This window comes from Alnus glutinosa, chromosome 3, assembly GCF_958979055.1.
Source record: "Alnus glutinosa chromosome 3, dhAlnGlut1.1, whole genome shotgun sequence".
In the NCBI taxonomy this organism is placed as follows: domain Eukaryota; kingdom Viridiplantae; phylum Streptophyta; class Magnoliopsida; order Fagales; family Betulaceae; genus Alnus; species Alnus glutinosa.
The window spans coordinates 27,183,948-27,205,561 of record NC_084888.1 but is presented as its reverse complement, the minus strand read 5'-3'; the positions used below and the strand labels follow the sequence as shown (position 1 = coordinate 27,205,561).

General features: G+C 38.8%; 1 protein-coding gene across 1 annotated transcript; it reads right to left on the bottom strand.

Annotated features, from left to right (window-relative positions):
* Positions 1 to 1,925: 1,925 nt before the first annotated feature.
* Positions 1,926 to 21,311, bottom strand: LOC133865027 (uncharacterized). The gene is made up of 11 exons (XM_062301492.1): positions 20,833 to 21,311; positions 19,836 to 19,904; positions 18,629 to 18,721; positions 17,725 to 17,846; positions 13,884 to 14,079; positions 12,561 to 12,736; positions 11,959 to 12,088; positions 9,939 to 10,099; positions 9,007 to 9,098; positions 8,788 to 8,881; positions 1,926 to 2,229 (listed from the first exon to the last, which is right to left on the bottom strand). The coding sequence occupies exons 1-11, from the start codon at positions 21,127 to 21,129 to the stop codon at positions 2,184 to 2,186; spliced, it is 1,476 nt and encodes a 491-aa protein (XP_062157476.1). The 5' UTR covers positions 21,130 to 21,311; the 3' UTR covers positions 1,926 to 2,183.
* Between the last annotated feature and the right edge of the window lie 303 nt (positions 21,312 to 21,614).

Sequence of the window (21,614 nt, the reverse complement as noted above, 5' to 3'; positions counted from 1 at the left end):
GAAAAAAAAAAAAAAAAAAAAAAAAAACCGCGACTTGGACGTGGGTCTTGAGTGACCCAACCAACGCTTGAGTGTGGGTCTTCATTGACCCACAATGTGGCCATGGGTTTGGCGTGACCCACTACATGGTTGTAGGTTTGTAGGTTTTAAGTGTCCATAAAAAAATGAGGTAGCTTTTAAAATTACCATTGGCCGTGTGATTGATCAAGTAATGATTTTGATCAAATAGTGATTTTAAAAACCACTTCGTTTATTTATTTTTATTTTTTTTATGAACACTTAATGTATATATAGAATTACTCAATATGAAGAGACTAGGGGTGCCCCTCCCAAGTCCCAATTGACAAAGAAAGAAGCCTAACAATATGGGCTAATTCGGCCAACTCTTGACAAATCAAAGATGCCCATTCCGACCCAACACAAAACCCAATCTAACACATAAAAAGGACCTTGTGGGTGAAAAGACTAATGAGCATGTCAAATGCAAGTTGAATCATGGAAGCTAAAAGCTACAAATGTCCCTTCAGTATTTAATACTATCTTTCTCAATAGAGCATAGGCGCTTCGACGAACAAAACAACGGGGCGGCAACCCTGCATTCAAACAGATACTTAAAAAAAAAAAAAAAAAAAAAAAAAACACGACACCAGCTCGCCAAACTACGACCAAATCGATGTTGGATTGTCCATGGTTAGTGACAGTGTGTGGTGTTTGCCCCAGTGACAACTCATAGGAAAGGATTGACAGTAGGAGTAGGCGTGATAGAGCATCTAACTAATTCTCAGGTTAAAGCATAGTTAATCTCTCCCCTCAAGTTTTTTCAACCATTTATGCTCGAACAGAGGTTCAGATACCTACCGGCAATGATATACATTTTAAGAAGAAAGACCAAGCCACAAGTCTTACTATTTTTGGGCAATCTATCTTTTCTCCACCACCCCTCACATAGGCCACTGCCCAAAGTTGGCAAGTAACATCATTCGATCGAGAAATAACTGAAGGGGACCTTTAACTGTCCCCCCTCACTCCCTTTGGAATAAAAAATTTAATTTTATTCAAAAAGTGCTTTTTTATTTTTTTTTATTGTTTTGTTTTTTACTTTTTTAATAAAATTGATTTTTTTTTAATACAAAAGGGGGTGAGGAAGAACGGTTAAAGGTCCTCCTCAATCATTTCTCCATTCGATCCCCCCTAAACCATTGTGAAACACAAGGCTTAGGCCCAATATATAAGGGACGGCCACTCCAACAGAAGAGGGACTTTCTTTTTCAAAAGGAGAGAATGCCCTCATTAAAAACACCCACACGAAATTCCCATTAAGAAAGAACACAGAAAAACAAATGTTCGAGCTTAACCAAAAAGACCTCAAAAAGAGGGAGAAAGTTACCGAAAATTAGTTGTTTATGTTCCACAAGCACCTAATCAGCTCCTCTCTCGTTTATTGAATGATTAATATGTATTATTCTTATGGATATCGATTAAAACTCCCCAAGTGCCTTTCTTTTCTTATGTATGCTATACTGCTGCATCGTTCACACATTAATGCATAGTTCTGATATACTATACACATTAATTTGAGCACTTTGTATTTACTCTTCACCAGTGTGGATTCCCCTGGATCTAGCCGCCGCAAGAATCTAAGCCAACGATTGATTGTTCTAGTTGCAAGCCTTGTTGCCTTGATAGCCTTAGATTTATAGGATTAATGTGAGTGTTAGAATAATTGATTAGAAATAACACATCACGCATGTAATTCATTCTGTAGATCTACACTTCCAACAAGTAATACTAACAAAAGAAACACTAACCTTAACTGGCGCAGAAGTCTTGCTTAGAGTGACCATGACCTCCAAAAGAATTTGAATATATATTTTAAAGTCTCAACTACATTTCCTAGTTTTGCTACCTAACCTACTCATAGGATACAAATCAAAATAAGTGCAGAGGTAAATTTTATTAATTTGCAAAATAGCAAAAAAAAAAAAAAAAAATGACAAAGTAAAAAAAATAAAAGAATTTCAACTAGAGTGCAATTCAATCTGTGTAGTACAGTGCTGATAAGCTTCTGTAAGATAAATGATTAATCTATTATGAGAGGTAGAAAAATCTAGAGCCAACATTGGTTGGTACACAAGGCAAAAAGTGTCAGTGAGTTTAGGCCACACCTAATAAATCTATCAAGACTAGAGATTGTCTTTCAGCCATCTTAGAGCTCCATTTGCAATAGACCTGCATGTTCCACAACTTTTCAGACAATGCCATGCAAGTAGAATGATGGAGACAATATTAATGGATATATGTACAGAACAATAACTTATTGAGAAAACAGAAGCATGAGAATTGAGAGAGATTAAAAAATGCAATGCAAGCGCAAATAGATAACAACATGGCACCCACTTGCAAGGGGTGATTTCAGTGTTCATATTTCTTTTGTGAGCCCGCAGGGACCAGCAACAAGAAACAGGCATCCAATGAATGGTCTGTGCAAGTTACCTCTCTAGCATAATGATCTGCTTAATCAACTGATTAATCACTGCATTAACATTTTTGGCATACGATTGAGTGGACAGCAATCCTAAAACTTAGCAGTGGATCATAGCATGCCGGTAGATATATGGCGTGGGTGGTCGGAGAGGAATTATATACATCCCAGAAGGTCGTGACGGGAGGGGTTGGAGGACTTTTGTCTCTGTTTTGGACAAGATCAGTGCTTTTCTAAAAGAACAGACTAGGCTTGGAGTGGCTCGTCCTGTTACAGTTCTAGAGAAGCCAAGGAGAAATGGTGAAGGCGCCATTGGAGGACATGACATGGCTGGTTCTTTTAGAGCTCTAAGCAATGATGTTACGCCCTCCTTCGCAGATGTTCTGCGCTCAGGCCCCGGTAGCATGGAGGTGGAGAGGGTGCTGTCTCAACCAGCGAGACCCTTGGCTAAGGATTGTGGTGAACGCCCAGAGGAGCAGAAGCTACCGGCTCCGAACGGGTCAGCAAATCCTCTGGGTATGGACCAATGTTACCGGTGCGGTTCTGAACTTGCGAAGGCCAGGGCGGCTCCTGCTGTTCGTGACAAGACAGAGTATGCCGTTGGTGCTACTTCTGCAGGAATTCAGCTGACAGGAGAGTTGAACACGTTTTCCTCTCTTTTGAATTGGAAGTGCCACCTGGAGAAGCTGAAGGCTGAGGTGGACAAGGCCTTTAGTAGGGTTTGTGAAGGGCTCCTTGAGTTTGGGCCTGGTGTAAAGCCCAGCGTTAATGGGCAGAAGAGAAAGAACAAGCTGAAGAAGAAAAGAAGGTTACGGTGGGTTCGGAAAGAACCAAAGCCCAACGTCTTAGTCTAGAAAGTGCGCGATGTGTGTCCTGGGGAGGGCTCGCCGCCGGTGAAGGACTTAACGGGTTCAGATAAGTCTCCGGAAGTTTCAGAGTTCCCCGGTTTTGTTTCGGGGGATCTGATTGTCGGGAGCTCGGCAGTTTCAGAGATCTCCTTGAGTTCTGAACGGGGTCCTCGGCCAGAAGACAACGAAGATTCCTTGAAGGGTGATATGGGTCCGATTGTGGAGATGGGTTGGTCTTCTAAGCTCCCAGAGGTCGCCGGAGGTCCTTCTTCCTCCCTGGAAATTCGGGTGCCAGTAAGTGCTTCTGCTCCTTCGGTTTTGGGTACTGGGACGTTAGTGCCTATTGCTATTTCGGGGGATTCTCACATTGAACCGGCTGTTGGTGCCAATGTTTTAAGGGCTTCAGATGATGTGCTGTCTCTGTGGGTTGAGTCGGGTCCTCCTGACCCCCTGTTCTCTTCCGGATTTACCTCTTCTGTCCCTATGCTGACCCACAGTTCAGGCTTGGGAGTAAGGAATGGGCTGGAAGTGGCTTTACTCCCAGTGGAAGAGCCTGTACCTTTGTCTTTTATTGACAAGGTCAAGGAGTGCTCTGGTGAGAAGACCCCAGAGGGCTTTTTGAAAGCAATTCTAGCATATAGCCATCGGGTGGGGATTACTTGCGATGGCTTTGAAAGTAAGCTTTCGGCTGTGTTTGAGGCTATAATCGATAGTAATGTTAAGAAGGCAGCGGGTCCTAGCTCGAGTTTGAGCATCAAAGGTACGAGGGAATTAAACAGATTATCTTGTTCGGTTAATTATGATGCACATAGTGGAAGCACCTCTCGTGGTAGGTGTAAAGGCAGGGCTTTTGGTAGTTTTTAATGAAGCCAAAAATTCTCTCTTTGAATGTTAGAGGGTTAAACGAGGGTTATAAGAGGTTGAAAGTCAGAAACTTATTAAGGCAGTGGAAGGCTGATATTATTTGCTTGCAAGAAACTAAATTGGATTTTGTTTCCAATAGTCTAGTGAGAAGTCTATGGGGTTGTCACTTTGTTGATTGGTGTTATTTAGCTTCTCGCGGAGCCTCCGGTGGTATTTTGATCATGTGGGATAGAAGGATCATTGAGAAGATTGATGTGTATGTGGGTGAGTTCGTTGTTGCTTGTTCTTTCAGAAGTGTTCCTGACAACTTCTCTTGGGCGTTTGCTGGGGTCTACGGCCCTAATTTGGACTTTCTTAGAAGTTCTCTTTGGGATGAGTTGGCTGGCCTTTCTTCTTGGTGGGAGCTGCCTTGGTGCATTGGGGGTGACTTCAATGTCACTCGCTTTCCTGCTGAAAGATCTAGAGACGTTCGGATTAATGCGGCTATGATGGAGTTTTCGGATTTTATTTTTGAGCTGGATCTTATGGATTTACCTCTTTCAGGAGGGCCATTTACGTGGTCTAATAATCAGGAGACTCCCTCTTGGTCTCGCCTCGATAGATTTCTTGTTTCTCCAGAATGGGAAGTCAAGTTTCCAAGTTCTCTCCAGAAAAGGCTTCCTAGATTGTGCTCTGATCATTTCCCTATTCTTCTCGATTGTGGTGGGGTTCATTGGGGTCCCAGACCATTCAGGTTTGAGAATATGTGGTTGAAGGTAGAAGGGTTTGTGGATAGGGTGCGCCTTTGGTGGGAGTCTTATAGCTTCCAAGGCTCGCCCAGTTTCATCTTCTCTCAAAAGCTAAAGGCTTTGAAGATTGATCTCAAAAGATGGAATGATCAGGAATTTGGTAATGTGGAGTTCCGAAAGAAAATGCATTTGGATGAATTGTGTGCTCTTGAAAGATTGGAGGAACAACGGGGTTTAACTCCTGATGAAAAGGCGAGGAAATGCGGGGTTATCAGAGATTTGGAGAACTCTATTTTACAGGAGGAGATTAGCTGGAGACAGAAGTCTAGGGCTTTTTGGCTTAAAGAGGGTGATAAATGCACTAAATTCTTTCATCGGATAGCCAATTCGAACAGGAGATCCAATTCCATTGAGTCTCTCTCTATCAATGGCTCTATTTCTTCAGATCAGCAGGTTATTAAGGATCATGTTGCTCAATTTTACAAATCCCTTTTTACAGCAAGATAGGAGGCCTAGGATGGATAACATGATTTTTGACAATTTGGATGCGGGTGAAGCCGATTCCTTAGAACTTCCTTTTGAGGAAAGGGAGGTCTTTGAGGTGATTAAAGGTATGAATCGTGATAAGGCTCCAGGTCCGGATGGGTTCACTCTTGCGTTTTTTCAAGACTGTTGGGAGGTGATCAAGACAGACCTTATGGGAGTTTTCCAGGACTTTCACACTCATAGTAAGTTTGTTAAAAGCATTAATGTCACTTTCTTAGCCTTAATCCCGAAGAAGTGCGGGGCTGTGGATCTTAAAGATTTTCGGCCTATTAGTCTTGTTAGTGGTGTATACAAGATCATTGCCAAAGTTCTTGCTAATAGGCTCAAAAAGGTTGTGGAGAAGATTATTTCGAATCCCCAAAATGCTTTTGTGAAAGGAAGGCAAATTCTTGATTCTGTCCTTATAGCTAATGAGTGCTTGGATAGTCGCATCAAATCAGGTGAACCAGGGTTGCTCTGCAAACTGGATATTGAGAAGGCTTATGATCATGTTAATTGGGATTTCTTATTGTATATGTTGAGAAGATGTGGTTTCGGGGAGAGATGGTGTTCTTGGATAGCGCATTGTATTTCTTCGGTGCGCTTCTCGGTTTTGGTGAATGGTTCCCCTACTGGTTTTTTTGGCAGCTCTCGTGGTCTTAGACAGGGTGATCCTCTGTCGCCCCTTTTGTTTGTCATTGTGATGGAAGCCTTCAGCAAGTTGTTCTCTGTTACTGTTCAAAGGGGATTTCTCTCTGGGTTCTCCGTGGGCTCTAGTAGCAATGGTGTGATTAATGTTTCTCATTTGCTTTTTGCAGACGATACTTTAGTTTTCTGTGAGGCTAGTCCTGAACACATTCTCTATCTTCGTATGTTATTACTGTCTTTTGAAGCTGTTTCAGGATTGAAGATTAATTTGGATAAGTCAGTTTTGATTCCTGTGGGTCTTGTGGATAACATGGATGATCTTGCTAGCATTTTGGGCTGTGGTGTTTCTTCTCTTCCGTTAAAGTACCTTGGTCTTCCGTTGGGGGCTCCTTTTAAGAATAAGTCTAGCTGGGATGAGGTAGTTGGCAAGATTGAGAGGCGGTTGGCTAGCTGGAAGCGGTTGTATTTGTCGAAGGGTGGAAGAGTAACCCTTATTAAAAGCACTCTCTCTAATCTTCCTACTTATTTTCTATCCCTTTTCCCTATTCCTTCAAGTGTTACTAATCGTATTGAGAAGCTGCAACGGGATTTCTTGTGGGGTGGCATAGGCGAAGAATTTAAGTTTCATTTGGTTAATTGGGCCAAGGTCTGCTCTCCTATTTCTAGTGGTGGCCTGGGAATCAGAAACTTGAGGATTTTCAATATGGCTCTGTTAGGGAAGTGGCTATGGCGCTATGCCTTTGAGAGAGAGGCTTGGTGGAAATCTGTTGTGGATGCAAAATTCGGATCTACTTGGGATGGTTGGTGTTCTTTAGACCCCCCTGGGTCTCATGGAGTGGGGTTATGGAAGAATATTAGGAAGGGGTGGAGGTTGTTTTGCAGCTATACTAGACTTATTCTGGGAAATGGATCTAGGGTCCGTTTTTGGGATGATGTATGGTGTGGTGAGGTGCCTCTCAAGGAAGCTTTCCCAGTTTTGTACGACATTGCGTGTGACAAGGACGCACATGTTGCAGACCATTTGTTTGTGGTAAGCGGGTCCTATCAGTGGGATATTAGCTTCTTCCGAGCGGCCCACGATTGGGAGGTAGATGTTTTGGCTTCTTTTTTCTCTTTGCTGTATTCAACTAGAGTGAATTGTGATGGGGAAGATCAGCTCCGGTGGTATCCTTCTCACAAAGGGAAATTTGATGTTAGATCTTTCTACAAGGCTCTTGTTTGCAAAGAGGCTATCCATTTTCCTTGAAAAAGTATTTGGCAGACCAAGGTTCCCTTGAAAGTGGCTTTCTTTGCTTGGACGGCAACGCAAGGGAAGATCCTCACCTTGGACAACCTCAGGAAGAAGCGTGTCATAGTGATTGATAGATGTTGCATGTGCAAAACGAATGGGGAATCGGTGGATCACCTTCTTCTCCATTGCGAGGTTGCACGCGCTCTCTGGAATGCTTTTTTTAGTCGCTTCAGTTTGTCTTGGGTTATGCCTCTGCGAGTGGTAGATTTATTCGCTTGTTGGTGGACGGGTGGTCGTTCTCAGAGTGCAGCTGCGTGGAAGATGGTCCCTTGTTGCATTCTGTGGTGCTTGTGGAGGGAACGCAATGACAGGCAGTTTGAGGACAAAGAAAGATCTATTGAGGAACTCATTTCCTTTTTCTTTCATTCCTTGTATTCTTGGGTGGCGGCGTTCCTCGCACCTTTACCTCTTAGTTTTAATGATTTCCTTGTTCTGTTTTCTTTTTCTTCCTAGCTGCTTTTCTTGTATACTTCTTGTGTACTTGATTGCGCTTTGCGCTTTTTAATGATATCTCTCTTACTTATCAAAAAAAAAAAAAAAGATATCAAGGAGTATGTCTGGCGATTTGGGCCCAATTATTATCACTGAGAGAAGCGAACTCTCAACGTGCGAACGGTTCATCCCTGATCATTATTTTAATGGGTAATGTTTGAAACTGAAAGAACGCACAGTTCATGTCTTAGTTGAGTATGAGACATCAGTGGCGGTGGTGTCCAATGGTCTCTACTTCGGAAAATTATGGGGAGGTAATTTGCAACGTAGCTAGGAAACACAAAGCACCAATCAGGTCATGGTGAGCCAAAAAAAAAAGGCCCACGAATTGAAGGATGTCATCTAAGATACCTAAAATTAAAAATTCACAGATGATAACAAGAGACCAACCACCTGAATGTACATAATTTACATGGTAAAAATATTTTTTAAAGACGCCAAGATTTGCAGGTTAGAGGGGTTTACAATCATTTGATTCTGTTAACCCTGAGAAGATCTTCCAAACCAAACATGTTGTCTTTCGTGGATCTCGAATCACTAATGTAACCATCACAAATTTAGAGCTTGAAAACCCATGCTTGCCGGTGGCTTATAATTGATGCAAACTTCTTTCATAATGAAAAAGCACTTCATATTACTTGAACAAAAAAAAAAAAAAATAGAAAGAAGAAAAAGAACTTCATATTAAAAATGCATTTTTTCACCATTCAGTGCAAACCTAAATATCCTTGCCAGACTTCATGGAAATATCATGGCCGACATAGTCCTAAAACAGAATTGCACACAGAAATTTGTAGCAACAGATGAAGAAGTTCATGAGTTTAGGATCATAGCAAGAAATACTCAATTAAGTAAAGAGAGAGAGAGAGAGAGAGAGAGAGAGAGAGAGAGAGAGAGAAGAACCATTACCCGGCAACCTCTTGTAACTTCTTCCATAGGTCATTTTGGTCTGCTGATTCTTCAGTTTTCTCTGCAACATCTCCCTCGTTTTCTGTGCTTTTAGCTGCAGAAGTAAAATGTGAAATTGAAGTTAAACACAGATACTGACTGAGTACTTAAAAAGTTAAAAGCATATTACCAGAAACAGAAGAAAAAAAAAATCCACAAAATACAAATGGAATTACTTACAAGCTGGCCGAGTTTTAGGACGGACACGTGAACGGCTGCTAGTAGTGCTATTCAGCACAGCAAGTTCTTCAAGCAATTCACGCTCCTTGGTACTGCAAATATAGGCAGAAAAGTGGAATAAAAAATCGATTGAAAAGAGAATTACTTGTAGATTTAAAAACTGATCACAGATGTGAGTCAAAACTGACAAGGAGAAACTCAAATTCTGTTACTCTCGGCATTAGGAACCATGTTTATGAGAAGCTAAACATGAATCTTAATCTGCATGGAGTTACTCTGGAGGCAATCTAACATAACCACGAGGGGTTCCAACAACTACATATTGGAGGACCCAGAAGATACACGGATCAAAGTTTAATATGACATTCTAAAATTTCCAGTAAGGTTGGCTCGAATTCCACAAGTTATGGGGCTCACGTTGAAAGCCTAAACAAGAAATAGAAAGAAAACAGAACAATGTATCAAATTTGAAATTTTATTCTCCATGGGCAGCCTTAAAGTCCTTGTTACAGCACATTCATATACATTTTTTGAAGCACTGTCTTCAAGTTAATCGGCATTTAACTGGGAAAAAAAAAAGAAAAAAACATAATCCTTGGACATGGACCAACATTAAACCAATAGAAAATTTTAGCACAGTCAAAACCAAAAACCCATAAGAGCAAGGGCCAAGAGAAAAACCTAAAATAACAATGATAGAGATTGCACCTTGAAAGTTAAAAACAACGTATCAGCCCAATAGTTTATTAAAACTACAAATAAATCACAATTAGTTGAAAAGGGCCCACAGAGCCAACCGTAACTTTGTAGGATGGATGCACAAACTACAGAAAGGGCGATAGTATGAGCGATATGTATATTTTCAATGAGTAATAGTATTAGCTATATAGTTACCATGACGACTAGAATAAATAAACAAAATAACTCTGTACCTGATACGTTTTGGTATAGTAACTTTAACTGTGAATAAGTGGTCACCACGTATTGATGGTTTGTTCAGTTTTGGTGAACCTTTTTTTGCCAGGACAAGCACGTCGCCAGGTTGGGTGCCTGGTGGAATCTGTAGTTCATTTATTCCTTCAACTGTCTGTACCTGCTTAGACGTTAAAAATTCAATTATTTCTGTTTGGATACAACATACCAACAAGAAATTGAGAGGAAAGAAGAAAAGACCTAGCAGGAAATAAATCACAGAGGCAATGGCAAAAGAATATCATTACAAATGTGGAATTGCAGTGGGCTCGGAGGTATTGATGCATGAAGGCTGCATTCTAAATATCCACCATAAGGTACATGAGTAGTAATTCAGATTCTGTTACATCTCATTAGAACTCCGGAGGCCCTACAGATACTAAAACGGTTTGTGTATTCTGCAAATCATTTTACGCTAATGCAACCAACATGTAGTTTTCAGATTGGATACACATGATGTCCTGTCCAGGCTACATATATAAAGGACGAATCATGTTCCAGATTCATCGGTCTTATCCGGACCTACCCATATTTGAGCTCAGTTGAACTGCACTCCTGGACTGAAATTGAAGCTGAAGGATTCTTACAAGGTTGGTTGGAAAATAGTAAGTTAAATCAGATTAAAGTGTATCATTCATGCTGAATACCAGTATTAGCCAATCTGCTGTGGAATCTGGCTGGACATGATAAAAGTGTTGCTTAATTCACAACAAATTTAGTTGCCTACCATCTTACACCATTAGAAAGGTTCAGCAGCTACATTCACAAGGCATTAATGTCATAAAACATTGTTCAACAATAGAAAATGATAGTATAAGATCGTGAGGATTTTTCTGAGAAAGTTCAATACATCCAACAACCATCAAGAGAGTTACAAAAAACATTCTTAGGTTGACCAAGATTCAGTTATATCATTGGATGAAGAAAGAAGAGAAAAATGGATCCAATATTTGAAATACTTATGTCAGAAAGTTTTATTAATTTAAAATGCAAGGCCCATAAAGCAATGGAGAAAGGCTGTGCAATAATAAATATCCAAAAAGCTAATCAAGAAAAACGTTGGCAGCAAAAGTCTCAGATATGCAAAATTTGGAGAAAATTCCTTTTGGTTCTAAATAAGCAGTCTTTTTTTTCTTTCCCCTTTCCGATTCTTGATAAACATTCTTCTTGCTAGGTTTTGATTCAATGATAAAAAGGTAGCTTAGGATCTATTATCATGATCACGTAAGTGGACATATGTATTGATTCAAAAGTCAAGAGCAGAGTGGAAGGCCTATGTGTCACCAATCCTTTTTGAGCTTAACGAGTAAGCTTATCAATAGTTTAACACCGAGTCACTGTTGACAAATCTATCCATTCAAAATTAAGAGCAGAGTGAAGAGTTTATTGGAACGGCTTTGTGTCACTAATCTTTTTTTGTGCTCAACAATTAAGCTTATTAATAGTTTAACAGAGCCACTGACATCTTAAAACATACTTGGGCATTATAGTTACCAAGCTAGAAATCTACCTTTACCTCATATTCTGTTATCAGAATCTAAATTTTACTGGGCAGGACAATAACAGGATTTTTAAGTATTATTGGCTCACATTAAGCATTACAGGGCAGAATCTACATTTTACTTGGGACTCTCCCATTATTAGCTCACAAGATTTAGAACATGTTAAGCATTAGCGAGACAGGTTAATGCACTACTTTCTGTTCCAATATTGTCCACCACATTATTCTCCTAATAAGCTCATTTAAATCATCCCTAGACAATTCGGTCAAGTTGATAGAGGATCACTGGATCAGTCAGGCGGACAAAAGATGCTAGATCCTACCCCAGTTCACATGTAATGTTGCACAAAAAGATTCTGGTTGACTTGGACCTTCATTGTAACTTCAGCTGATGTTTTAAACACAAGCTTAGACTACCTCCCTTGTGCACATATGACTTCTAAAAATAAGAGCAAGATTTTGGGCTCGCCATAATTTACCTTAACAACAGCCCCCAATATGGCATCTAGATAACTGATAGATACATTTGATGAGAGATTTATGCCATCTCTTTGAATTCCCGGTATCACTTCAACATCAAGATATACAAAAAGATCTCCAGGAGGGCCCCTGATGAAACAACAAGATCAATTACCGAGAATGTACCCTGTACAGTATTCTAGAAAATCATATGTATGGATAAAACTTAAAATATGAACTCTCAAAATAAAGCACTAAATATGTCTGAGGAGAAATAAATGTACACATCAGATTTCTTCAGGAGGAAAAGAGGGTAGACAAGAGAAAGATGCAACTCGAGGCTGCCAGGGTTCTTCACATACCACTAAGAAAAGAAACAAAGATCGATAGATCCCAATGTAAAATCTTAATATAAGCAACAAAAGCAGGGCACTTTAATGCCCGATGGGAACATGAAGTCATACTTTATATTACATATAATTCGCTACACTTATAATTGGCAATTATCTACCTTTCATAAAAAAAATACCTTGCATATGTGATAAGGCAACAACTTGTTGATCTTTTCAATGATTTACCAAATGAGGGTTACGAATTCTACTATCGAAATTCAACTACATACCCTCTCGGTCCAGCATCACCCTCTCCAGCAACTCTAAGAATACTGCCTGCACTAACTCCAGGAGGAACTTTAACTTTGATATTTTTCCTAACACGTATACGTCCTTCACCAGAACATTTCCGACAGTATTCAGATACAACTTCACCATTCCCACCACAAGTTGGACATACAGAAACCTAATATTAATAGAGAGATAAGTAAGTTTGTGTAGAAGAAAAGGTAAGTCTTGAATTGTGAGCTGTGCACAAGATATAATATATGCAGAACACACAAGAGATGGAATATCAACCCAACTATCCACCCCATCTTTGTCTTTTGAATGAAATTAGCTTTCATAAACTTCAGTATTACCAATGTATGCTTGTTTCGAGAACCTAAAAAAGAGCCAGTTCTTTTAAAAAAATAATGATAATTAATAATAGTCAAAGAATACACAAAAACGGGGTGCAACCCAGTAGAGAAATAAGACAGGTGAAGAAACAAAAAAGCATGAGAAACTGTATGGAAAAGACATCCAACCGAGAAGTTCAGAGAATCATTCAAACCAAGAAAGACCTTACAATTATGTCAAAACCAGGAAACTAAGGCCCTAAGGAGTTCATCTTTCCAGTCACTTAAATACTCTTCTTGCCCTCAAACGCCCCAGTGTTTCTCTCCAACCAAATTCTCCACATTAAACAAGGAAGAATTACTTTTCACAGCTAAACGCTTTTATTCCACCAATATTCCTATCCTAACAAGCTGGCAAGTCTACCACATAACTCAGCATCATCCAATTAATAACAATGTGAGTGAACAAGCACTGCCAAGAGCCTGAGAACTCGAGCATTATGGTAAATAGATGACCAACACCTCTCTAATCCTTTTTGCACTTGTAGCACCATCTAATAACAAACTTTCTAGTCTCTATAGTTCACTAAATTATTGGAGTAAAAAAATCAGCTCAAAGCAGCAGCCCAGAGAAAGAGAGAAGCATTTAATAGGAACCCCACACAGCAAATGCTTCTCCAAAGAAACTTCCTCCAAAAAACATCATATAGAATGTTTTCAAACCAAACATATGATTCATACTTGGTTTACAACAACTGGACACTGGGACATCAGATAAAAACAAAAGGACAACAGCAGTATAGACCACCTCTTGATCCATAGAGAGAGGGAAAAAAAATCTTAATCCAAGTGCAATGCCACCTGATCATCTCATCTACCTAGCCACCAAAATTTAATTTATAATCTGAACTAATGGATGCTTTACAAATTTTTCACTGTAGAAAAAAGGAAGCAATAACAAACCCAAAGTCAGGAAGAACAGTGCTAAGATACCTGAGAAAACATGCCAAAAGGTGTTTGCTCAGTTCTCATAACTTGACCCCTTCCACCACAAGTTGAGCATATCCTCATTTTGGAGCCTATCTTTGCTCCAGTACCAGCGCAAACTTCACATGTTTCCAGATGGGAAAGCTCAAAATCTTTTTCCGCACCAAAAATAGCCTCAGAGAATTCTAAGGTGATGTCATAACTGAAACACATATCAACCATAGGTCAACTTGAAGTCTTCAATAAACAATTATGAGTACATTCATATTGTGACATTACAACCATTGAACAGGAGAATATAGTATACATTTGCAAGACAGACAAGACAGTTAGCCACAAATTAGTGGGGGAATATTACAGATATAAGCTTTTTTTTTTATAAGTAATTGCAATTTATTCAAAATAAGCGCAAAGAGGTGCAACCCTTATACACGGGAAATATACAAGAGAGCCCCTAAAAAGGACGAATAGAGAATAATTTTAAAAAATTTATATAAGTAAAAACATTCATGCTATGATGGGAAGCTATCCAAATATATAACATATTGAGCAACCGCTTCCGTAGCTCCACCATAAATGTCTCTACATCTTCAAAGAGCCGCGCATTCCGCTACCGCCAAATACACTACAATAAGCACAAAGGAGCTAATCGCTAAGCTTCTTTAGCACGACCATACCCAATCGCCGCCGCCCCCCAATTATTATTTCTTACAGATATAAGCTGTAAGAAATGCTCTTATATGATGTACATCTTGTATCAACACTGTTTATTTAATGGTACTTGGGCACTACATTCAGCCCAAGGCATTTATCCCTCTCATTCAGCCTTCTCACATTCCACGATAAGATTTTAGGCTTCATTAAAAACTAAATAACCCCTCCTCCTTTCCACTAGCACGACTAGAAGTCTCAACTTTAGAATCATAATTTATAGAGCATTCCAACCTCTTTAAGTCCCTATTGCCTTTGCTGCCAAGTTTAGAAGTGAAAACCAACACCATATGACGACGACCCGCTTCAATAACTATCAAAATTACCATAAACTACTCTTCATAGCCTGCGCACGAGACCCCCACAACAGATTAATTTCCTTTGCAATTTGCATAAACCAATCTTAATACTTCGACCTGAGACGACCAGATTTCCCCGCAGCAGAGGAATAGGAGCATAAGGGGGTACACAAAGAGGCTTCCTCCCTATTGAAAAGATCCTAAACCCGGCAAGGATCCAAATCAAACACAAACTCACTTCTCCTCCCAACACTGCCCAACTCCAACCCAAACAAAGTAGGCAAAGGAGGATCTACCCCCTTTTCACAAATATAACTTAACTCCCACAACATACTTGTCAATGATGCCAGGAAGTAAGTCCCATGATAGGGTAAGCTGTATGACTTTGAGTCTTGTGCAAAATATATAACATTAGTTGCTTAAAATACAAAGCTTTAAATCCACAAATCTGGTAGTAACTACGAACATTTATAGACACACGTATTGATGTCTTTACAACAGCATCTTCTTTCCTGTTGATATCAACAACAATACAAATAATGATAATAATAGTAGGTAGTGTTACTAGAGATTAACCCACCCCATCTTGTGTAAAGAAAACAGCCAACTCATCATCAGAAAAGCTCTCTATCTCTAGATCTTTGATCCTCAAGGACCCTTTCATCCCACCACAAATTTCGACCCCAATTTTGAGTACTCTGTTTTATTAAAAGCCAAATCGCTCATAACTAATCTTCCTGAATGAAAAAAAAAAAAAAAAAAAAATCATTTGTGGATTTCTTTGGTCCAAAATTATCAAATTTAGGACTTCTGTAAATCTTTAAATACTAGGACCAAGATTATCAAATTTAGGACTTCTGAAAATCTTTTAATACTAGGACTTACCATTACGATTTCTTTATTTTTTTTATGAGTAAGAGAATTTTATTAAAAGCGCAAAGTGCGATCAAGTACACAAGGAGTATACAAGAACGACAACTAAGAAGAAGAGGAAAACAATACAAGAAAATCATAATAACTAATCACTATAGGGGCAAGAAATGTAGCCGTCCAAGAGTACAAAGAATAAAAGAAAAAAGAAATGAGCTCCTCAATAGTTCTTTCTTTGTCCTCGAACTATCTATTGTTGCGCTCCCTCCACAAACACCATAAGACGCAGCAAGGAACCATCTTCCACACAACTGCACTCCAAGAGCGACCACCCGTCAACCAACAAGCGAATAGATCTACCACCCAATGAGGCATAACCCAAGACGGACTAAAGCGACTAAAAATGGCATTCCAAAGAACGCAAGCGACCTCACAATGAAGAAGTAGATGATCCACAGACTCCCCATTCTTTTTACACGTACTACATCTATCAATCACAATGACTTACCCCTTTCTGAAATTGTCCAAAGTAAGGATCTTCCCTAGAGCTGCCGCCCAAGCGAAAAAGGCCACTTTTAAAGGAACCTTGGTCCGCCAAATACTTTTCCAGGGGAAATGAGTTGTCTCCTTGTAAGCAAGAATCTTATAGAAAGATCTAACATCAAACTTCCCTTTGCGAGAAGGAGACCACCAAAGCTTGTCTTCCCCATCACGATCTAATCTGATAGAATACAATAAGGTGAAGAAGGAAGCCAAGACGTCCACCTCCCAATCATGGGCCGCTTGAATGAACCTAACATCCCACTGAAAAGATCCATTCTCCAGAATCAAATGAGCTGCAACGAGCGAGTTCTTGTCGCAAGCTATGCCATACAAACCTGGGAAAACTTCCATTACAATTTATGCTTTCCATGTGTTTAGAAATATGACAAAATGTGACCCTATGGTGTGAGTTCTTCTTTGTGCGTTCTATCATGACAAAACAGTCAATTTGAGCTACATTTATTTAGAATTGGTGGCCATGTGTTGCTTGATGATTAAGGGCGGCAATAGTTGGACCGCAATGAATGATGGGTGGCATTGCGTTGCCTTGCACAACGGCAGCACTTGGAGGTACCCACGAGTTCAAGTTCAAATGATACTGCCCACCTTGTAATAACAAGATGGAAAATGAGGTCATAGGTTCAGAACCTACTGGGTGCATGTGTAACTTAGCAATAAAAAGAAAAGAGTGGTTAGAGGCCAAACACCTTCTTTTCTTAAATTTCCTTCTCTCTCAATTTTTTTTTTTTCCATTTCCCTTTTTATTTCTGTTCGATGGCAAGAAAATGTAAATTTGACAGTCAATTTTGGACAAAATTTCCATTTAGATAGCCACCTAAAAATAAAATGCTACATTATGTTGGGGCATGCTAAGAAGCGTAGGGTGAAAGGATCTGCCTGACCTGAACCATAAAGTTGAGTAGTTGTGATTAAAAAAGAATGAGCTAGAAAGAATTCTGGACATTTTATTCCACAAAATTTCCAGACTGAATGTGTCTTGACTTTGTAAGAACCCCCCTCGGGCTGGGAGGTTGTTCTCTCTACACCACAAAACTAGTGAGCATAATAGAGGCTGGGTTAAAACGAAGACTTCCAATCAGTAGTAAGTTGCATGCTATGTCACATTATCTAGAGAAAGAGCGTTAAATGCAACCAATTGTATGATACCTAGTTCATTGGCAAATGAAATAGTCAATAAATTAGTTATTTTTTCAAGTTGGTGACTTGAGGAGATTACAACATATATATATATATATATTAAAAAAAAAAAAAAAAAAAAGTTTGAGACCTGAAATAGATAGGCTACATGAGATGGAACAAACAACAGTTTTGCATTATTTCTCAAGCTACTACTTAACCTTATTGTTGCATGTAAGAAATGGTGGGAGTCAGAGACCAACTTGTATCTTTTAATTTTCACTCACCGTATATCTTCACCTTTAGTAACAGTACTACGACGGCTTGTTCTGAATCCAGCTGGGTCCATACCAGAGAATCCACCCATACTCGGCCCAAAAAAAGCCTCAAATAAATCAAAAGGATTACTCTGCAAAATGGAAATTAGAATAATTAAATCTATAATAAACATAACCATGAAGCAGATGACTCTGACACTGTCATCCGTAAAGTATGCAAAACATAAAATTGGGTAAAATAATTCAAACTTGTTTTTCTCAGGTTACAAAAAGAAACAAACTTTCAAGAGAAAGTATGCAATAGCAGTCAGTATTTCTGCATGCTAAAAACTTAGGTCATCAGCATGAGAAAGCAAGAGAAACCTTAAGCAGATTCATCTCCTATATATTACATGAGAAAGCAAAATTAGGCACACATTTCAAGCCATCAGCACATGCTAAAGCATAGCAATCGCCTTTTTTTTTTTAGTTGGGGGTGGAAGCAGTCAGTAATTCTGCATAAATTTTCAGGTATAAATCCATGTGCCAGCAAACACCGCAATGGAGGGGAAAAGGAGAGGGAGAGAGAGAAGAAATATTGGAAGTAACTAATATAGTTAGAGCTCTAAAAATGCAGCTACATTACGAATGTTCTAGAGAAAGTAGCACACATCTTTGACACATAAGGTCATGAAGATGAAAAAGTATCTGTTGGCTGACATTTATTCTCAAATTAACCTGAGATTCTGAATGGAAAATGACCAAATGGAAGCCATGCTGCCTGCCCCATAATAAATCTGACAAATGCATACTGCATGTCACCCAATGATGTCAATGACATGCTTACTTGCCAATGCTTCAAGTGTATGCCACCTTCCAAAGTTACTATTTGCAAGATAAAATTAGAAAAGAGAAGTACAATTGTATCAAGTACCGTGTAAGCATTAGACGGTCCACCTACTGTACTCTTAACTCCAGCTTCACCATATTGATCATACAAAGCCCTCTTTTTATCATCTGATAGCACCTGACAGTGTTGTACTTCAGAATTCAAAAGACAATATCATAAATATATTTCAAATTGTGGATGAGATAATTTGCTTCAGTTGCAAGTTGAATGCATCAATGTTGGGGAAAAAAAGTAAACATTGTTTTAACAAGTACATAAAACATGAATAATAGTAGTCACAAAACCAAAAAAAAAAAACTGATGGTGATGCTTCAGAATTAAAACATCGAAAAGAAGACAATGCCAGAAATATGCATTGGATACATTACTAGTAAGATTATGGATAGAGGTAAGGCCATAGTTGAGGAAATAAAGAAACTGTTCTGTGAAGCATATTTTGATGTTTTAATAATTTTTATGACCTTTTATTGCGCATATCTACACATGAAAGCATAATACTTGAGTTCAAACCATTGAAATCTACGCCCATAAATAAAACAGGATAGAATGCTGAACACCCAAAACTTGAAAAAAAAAAAAAAATTGCTTTCATTTGGAACCACATTTAAGGAAGTAATCGCACTTTAGATTTTTAATTAAAGCTAAGAAACTAGGAACTGCAAGCTCCTTGCTGTGCACTTTCCCCAATTATATCCCATTCACAAATCTTCGTTTGTATTCAATCTTCAAAGTCAACAATTTTTCAAAAATAAAGGGGAGACGGGGAACAAACAGAATAATACCCATATTATCCTTATGCGACAAGCGCATAGGCAGACACTTGCTGGATTGATCTCTTGCTCCAAATGAGTCCAGGAAAAGCTTACAGGGTTATACAGCATATGTCACCAAAGCCTAACTAAAGATTTTCCAATGATTCCACTAAATAGGAAAGAGAAAGGGGAAACAAACAAGTATTATATGTAGACAACGAGGGTAACTAGCATCTTCTTAAATGTTCTAATAGAAATATAAAGTAACAAAGTAATGAAGCATGGTCCATAAAATTTTTATTAATGATTAAACCTGTATTCATTCACATAAATGGATGGACGAAATCACCTAAACTGGAACCACAAAGTTCATCACTTGCTTTAAAGATGCAGCAAACATATTGTTTTACAAAAGAAGAGGTCAAGAAAAAAGTGGAAGACAGATAAAAAAACTGTCAAATTTTTATTCTGATCCAGACCTCATATGCAGCACTAATCTCTTTAAACTTTTCCGTAGCTCCAGGTTGCTTGTTAACATCAGGGTGGTACTGGAGGTAAGAATAAAAAATAAAAGTTAGGGTTGAAAGGAAAGCTACAATATTTATACTTCTAGTGCTCATCATTAGCAACCAAATTATTAGAAAATCAATTAAATCGACAGTAAATATATAAATCTAATTGACAAGAATAAAAAGAGGAGCACATATCTGCTTTGTTGAAAATTTTAGTATCATAGCTAGCATTTTGCTACTTAGATCAGTCAAAAGCACATATCACAGAGGCACTCACCTTTTTGCTTGAAATACTGGCATGGCACACATTAATTTAGTTACCAAGGATATAGCTGGCAATGGGTCTGTACATATGAGCACAGGACTGTCTGATGAAGACATGACCCCATTTAGAAGCGATTGGCAAAACCAAAAAATGCGTTTAATATTGAAAAAGCAATTGCAAAATTATAATTTTTTAAATTTCAATAAATTGAAAAGAATTAATTAAAACTTAACTGATCTTTCTAGCAGAATAACCAACCCAAACCAAATAATTTAGTAAGTTGGTGACCACAAATCAGATTTTAGACAACAACATAATAGCAGAAACACACAAAGCGGCACTTAGAGACAGATTGATAAACACAAAAGCTCCTCCAGAACCTAGTGATCAGCAACAACGCTAAGGCACATCAAATTAATGATCAGGCACAAAGTAAATATCAAAGCCAAATTTCCTATCCAAAACAGAAGATCTTCAATTACTCCAAAATCAATCTGACATTATCTTTTAAGAGAGTTTTCCAACTTACAGAAATTCTTAAATACCCACTAAAGCTTCCAGTAAACGAAGCACGTAACAAAAACAGGAAAGCCATTTAGTTATCCTTCTGTTAGGCTGCTGAGACAAAGTTCAAGAATTTTTTTTTTTTTTTTTTTTTAAAAAAAAAAAAAAAAAAAAAACCCAAGTAAAATTCAGTACCTGGCGAGCTAATTTTCGATAAGCTGCCTTGATTTCCTTGCTATTGGCAGACTTGGGAACCCCAAGAGTGGCATAGTAGTCCCCAGAAGCATTAACCACTGTTCTAAAGCGCCCCGCAGAGACCCTTGTATTGAATTTCCCATAAAAAGAAGAAGAAGAAGAACAAGAAAGAGAGATGAAGTTCTGGTGGGCCCGGAGATGTGTCCAACCGAAAAAAGAAGAAGAAGAAGAAGCAGCAGCAGCAGAAGAGGGTGGGAAGAGAGAAGGTTGGAGGAGTGAGAGAGACGTGGTGGCCATTGCAGTGTGTGTGTGGTTGTGGGAACGTAAGAAAGTGTTCGATAAAATTCCTAAGAGAAAAAGAAGAAGAAGAGGAGGCGGTTTACTGTTTCGTTCATGTCTTTCGCCGGAATTACGGTCCGGAAGAGGGATGGGAATGGTTAGGGAAGAATGGAAAAAGTTTTGGCTTTTATGGATGAAATGGGAGGATGGTGGGGTTTGGAAAGTGTAGGAACCAAAAAGATGTGTGGTGTCACGTTCAGACTTCAATTGCCTTTCTTCTTTTTCGTATATTTTATTTTTAGGTCCAACTCCAAGTTTTTTTTTTTTTTTTTATGAATATTTTAGGTCAAAGTACTTGCCAAAAAAAAATACCCGAAAACTGGAAAATTGGTCGGTGAAAAGGAACCGAACATACGAACACCCCCTCCTAAAAGTTTAAAACAACCTTAATTTGGTACAAGTAAAAGAGCTAGGTCCTCTTAACAAAATTTTGTAATAAGGTC

Coding starts and splice junctions, on each gene's coding strand:
- LOC133865027 (XM_062301492.1), bottom strand. CDS start 21,129: ATGGCCACCACGTCTCTCTCACTCCTCCAACCTTCTCTCTTCCCACCC. Junction 19,905..20,832: donor ATCGAAAATTAGCTCGCCAG/GTACTGAATTTT, acceptor TCTTACCTCCAG/TACCACCCTGATGTTAACAA. Junction 9,099..9,938: donor ACTATACCAAAACGTATCAG/GTACAGAGTTAT, acceptor CTATATTTGCAG/TACCAAGGAGCGTGAATTGC.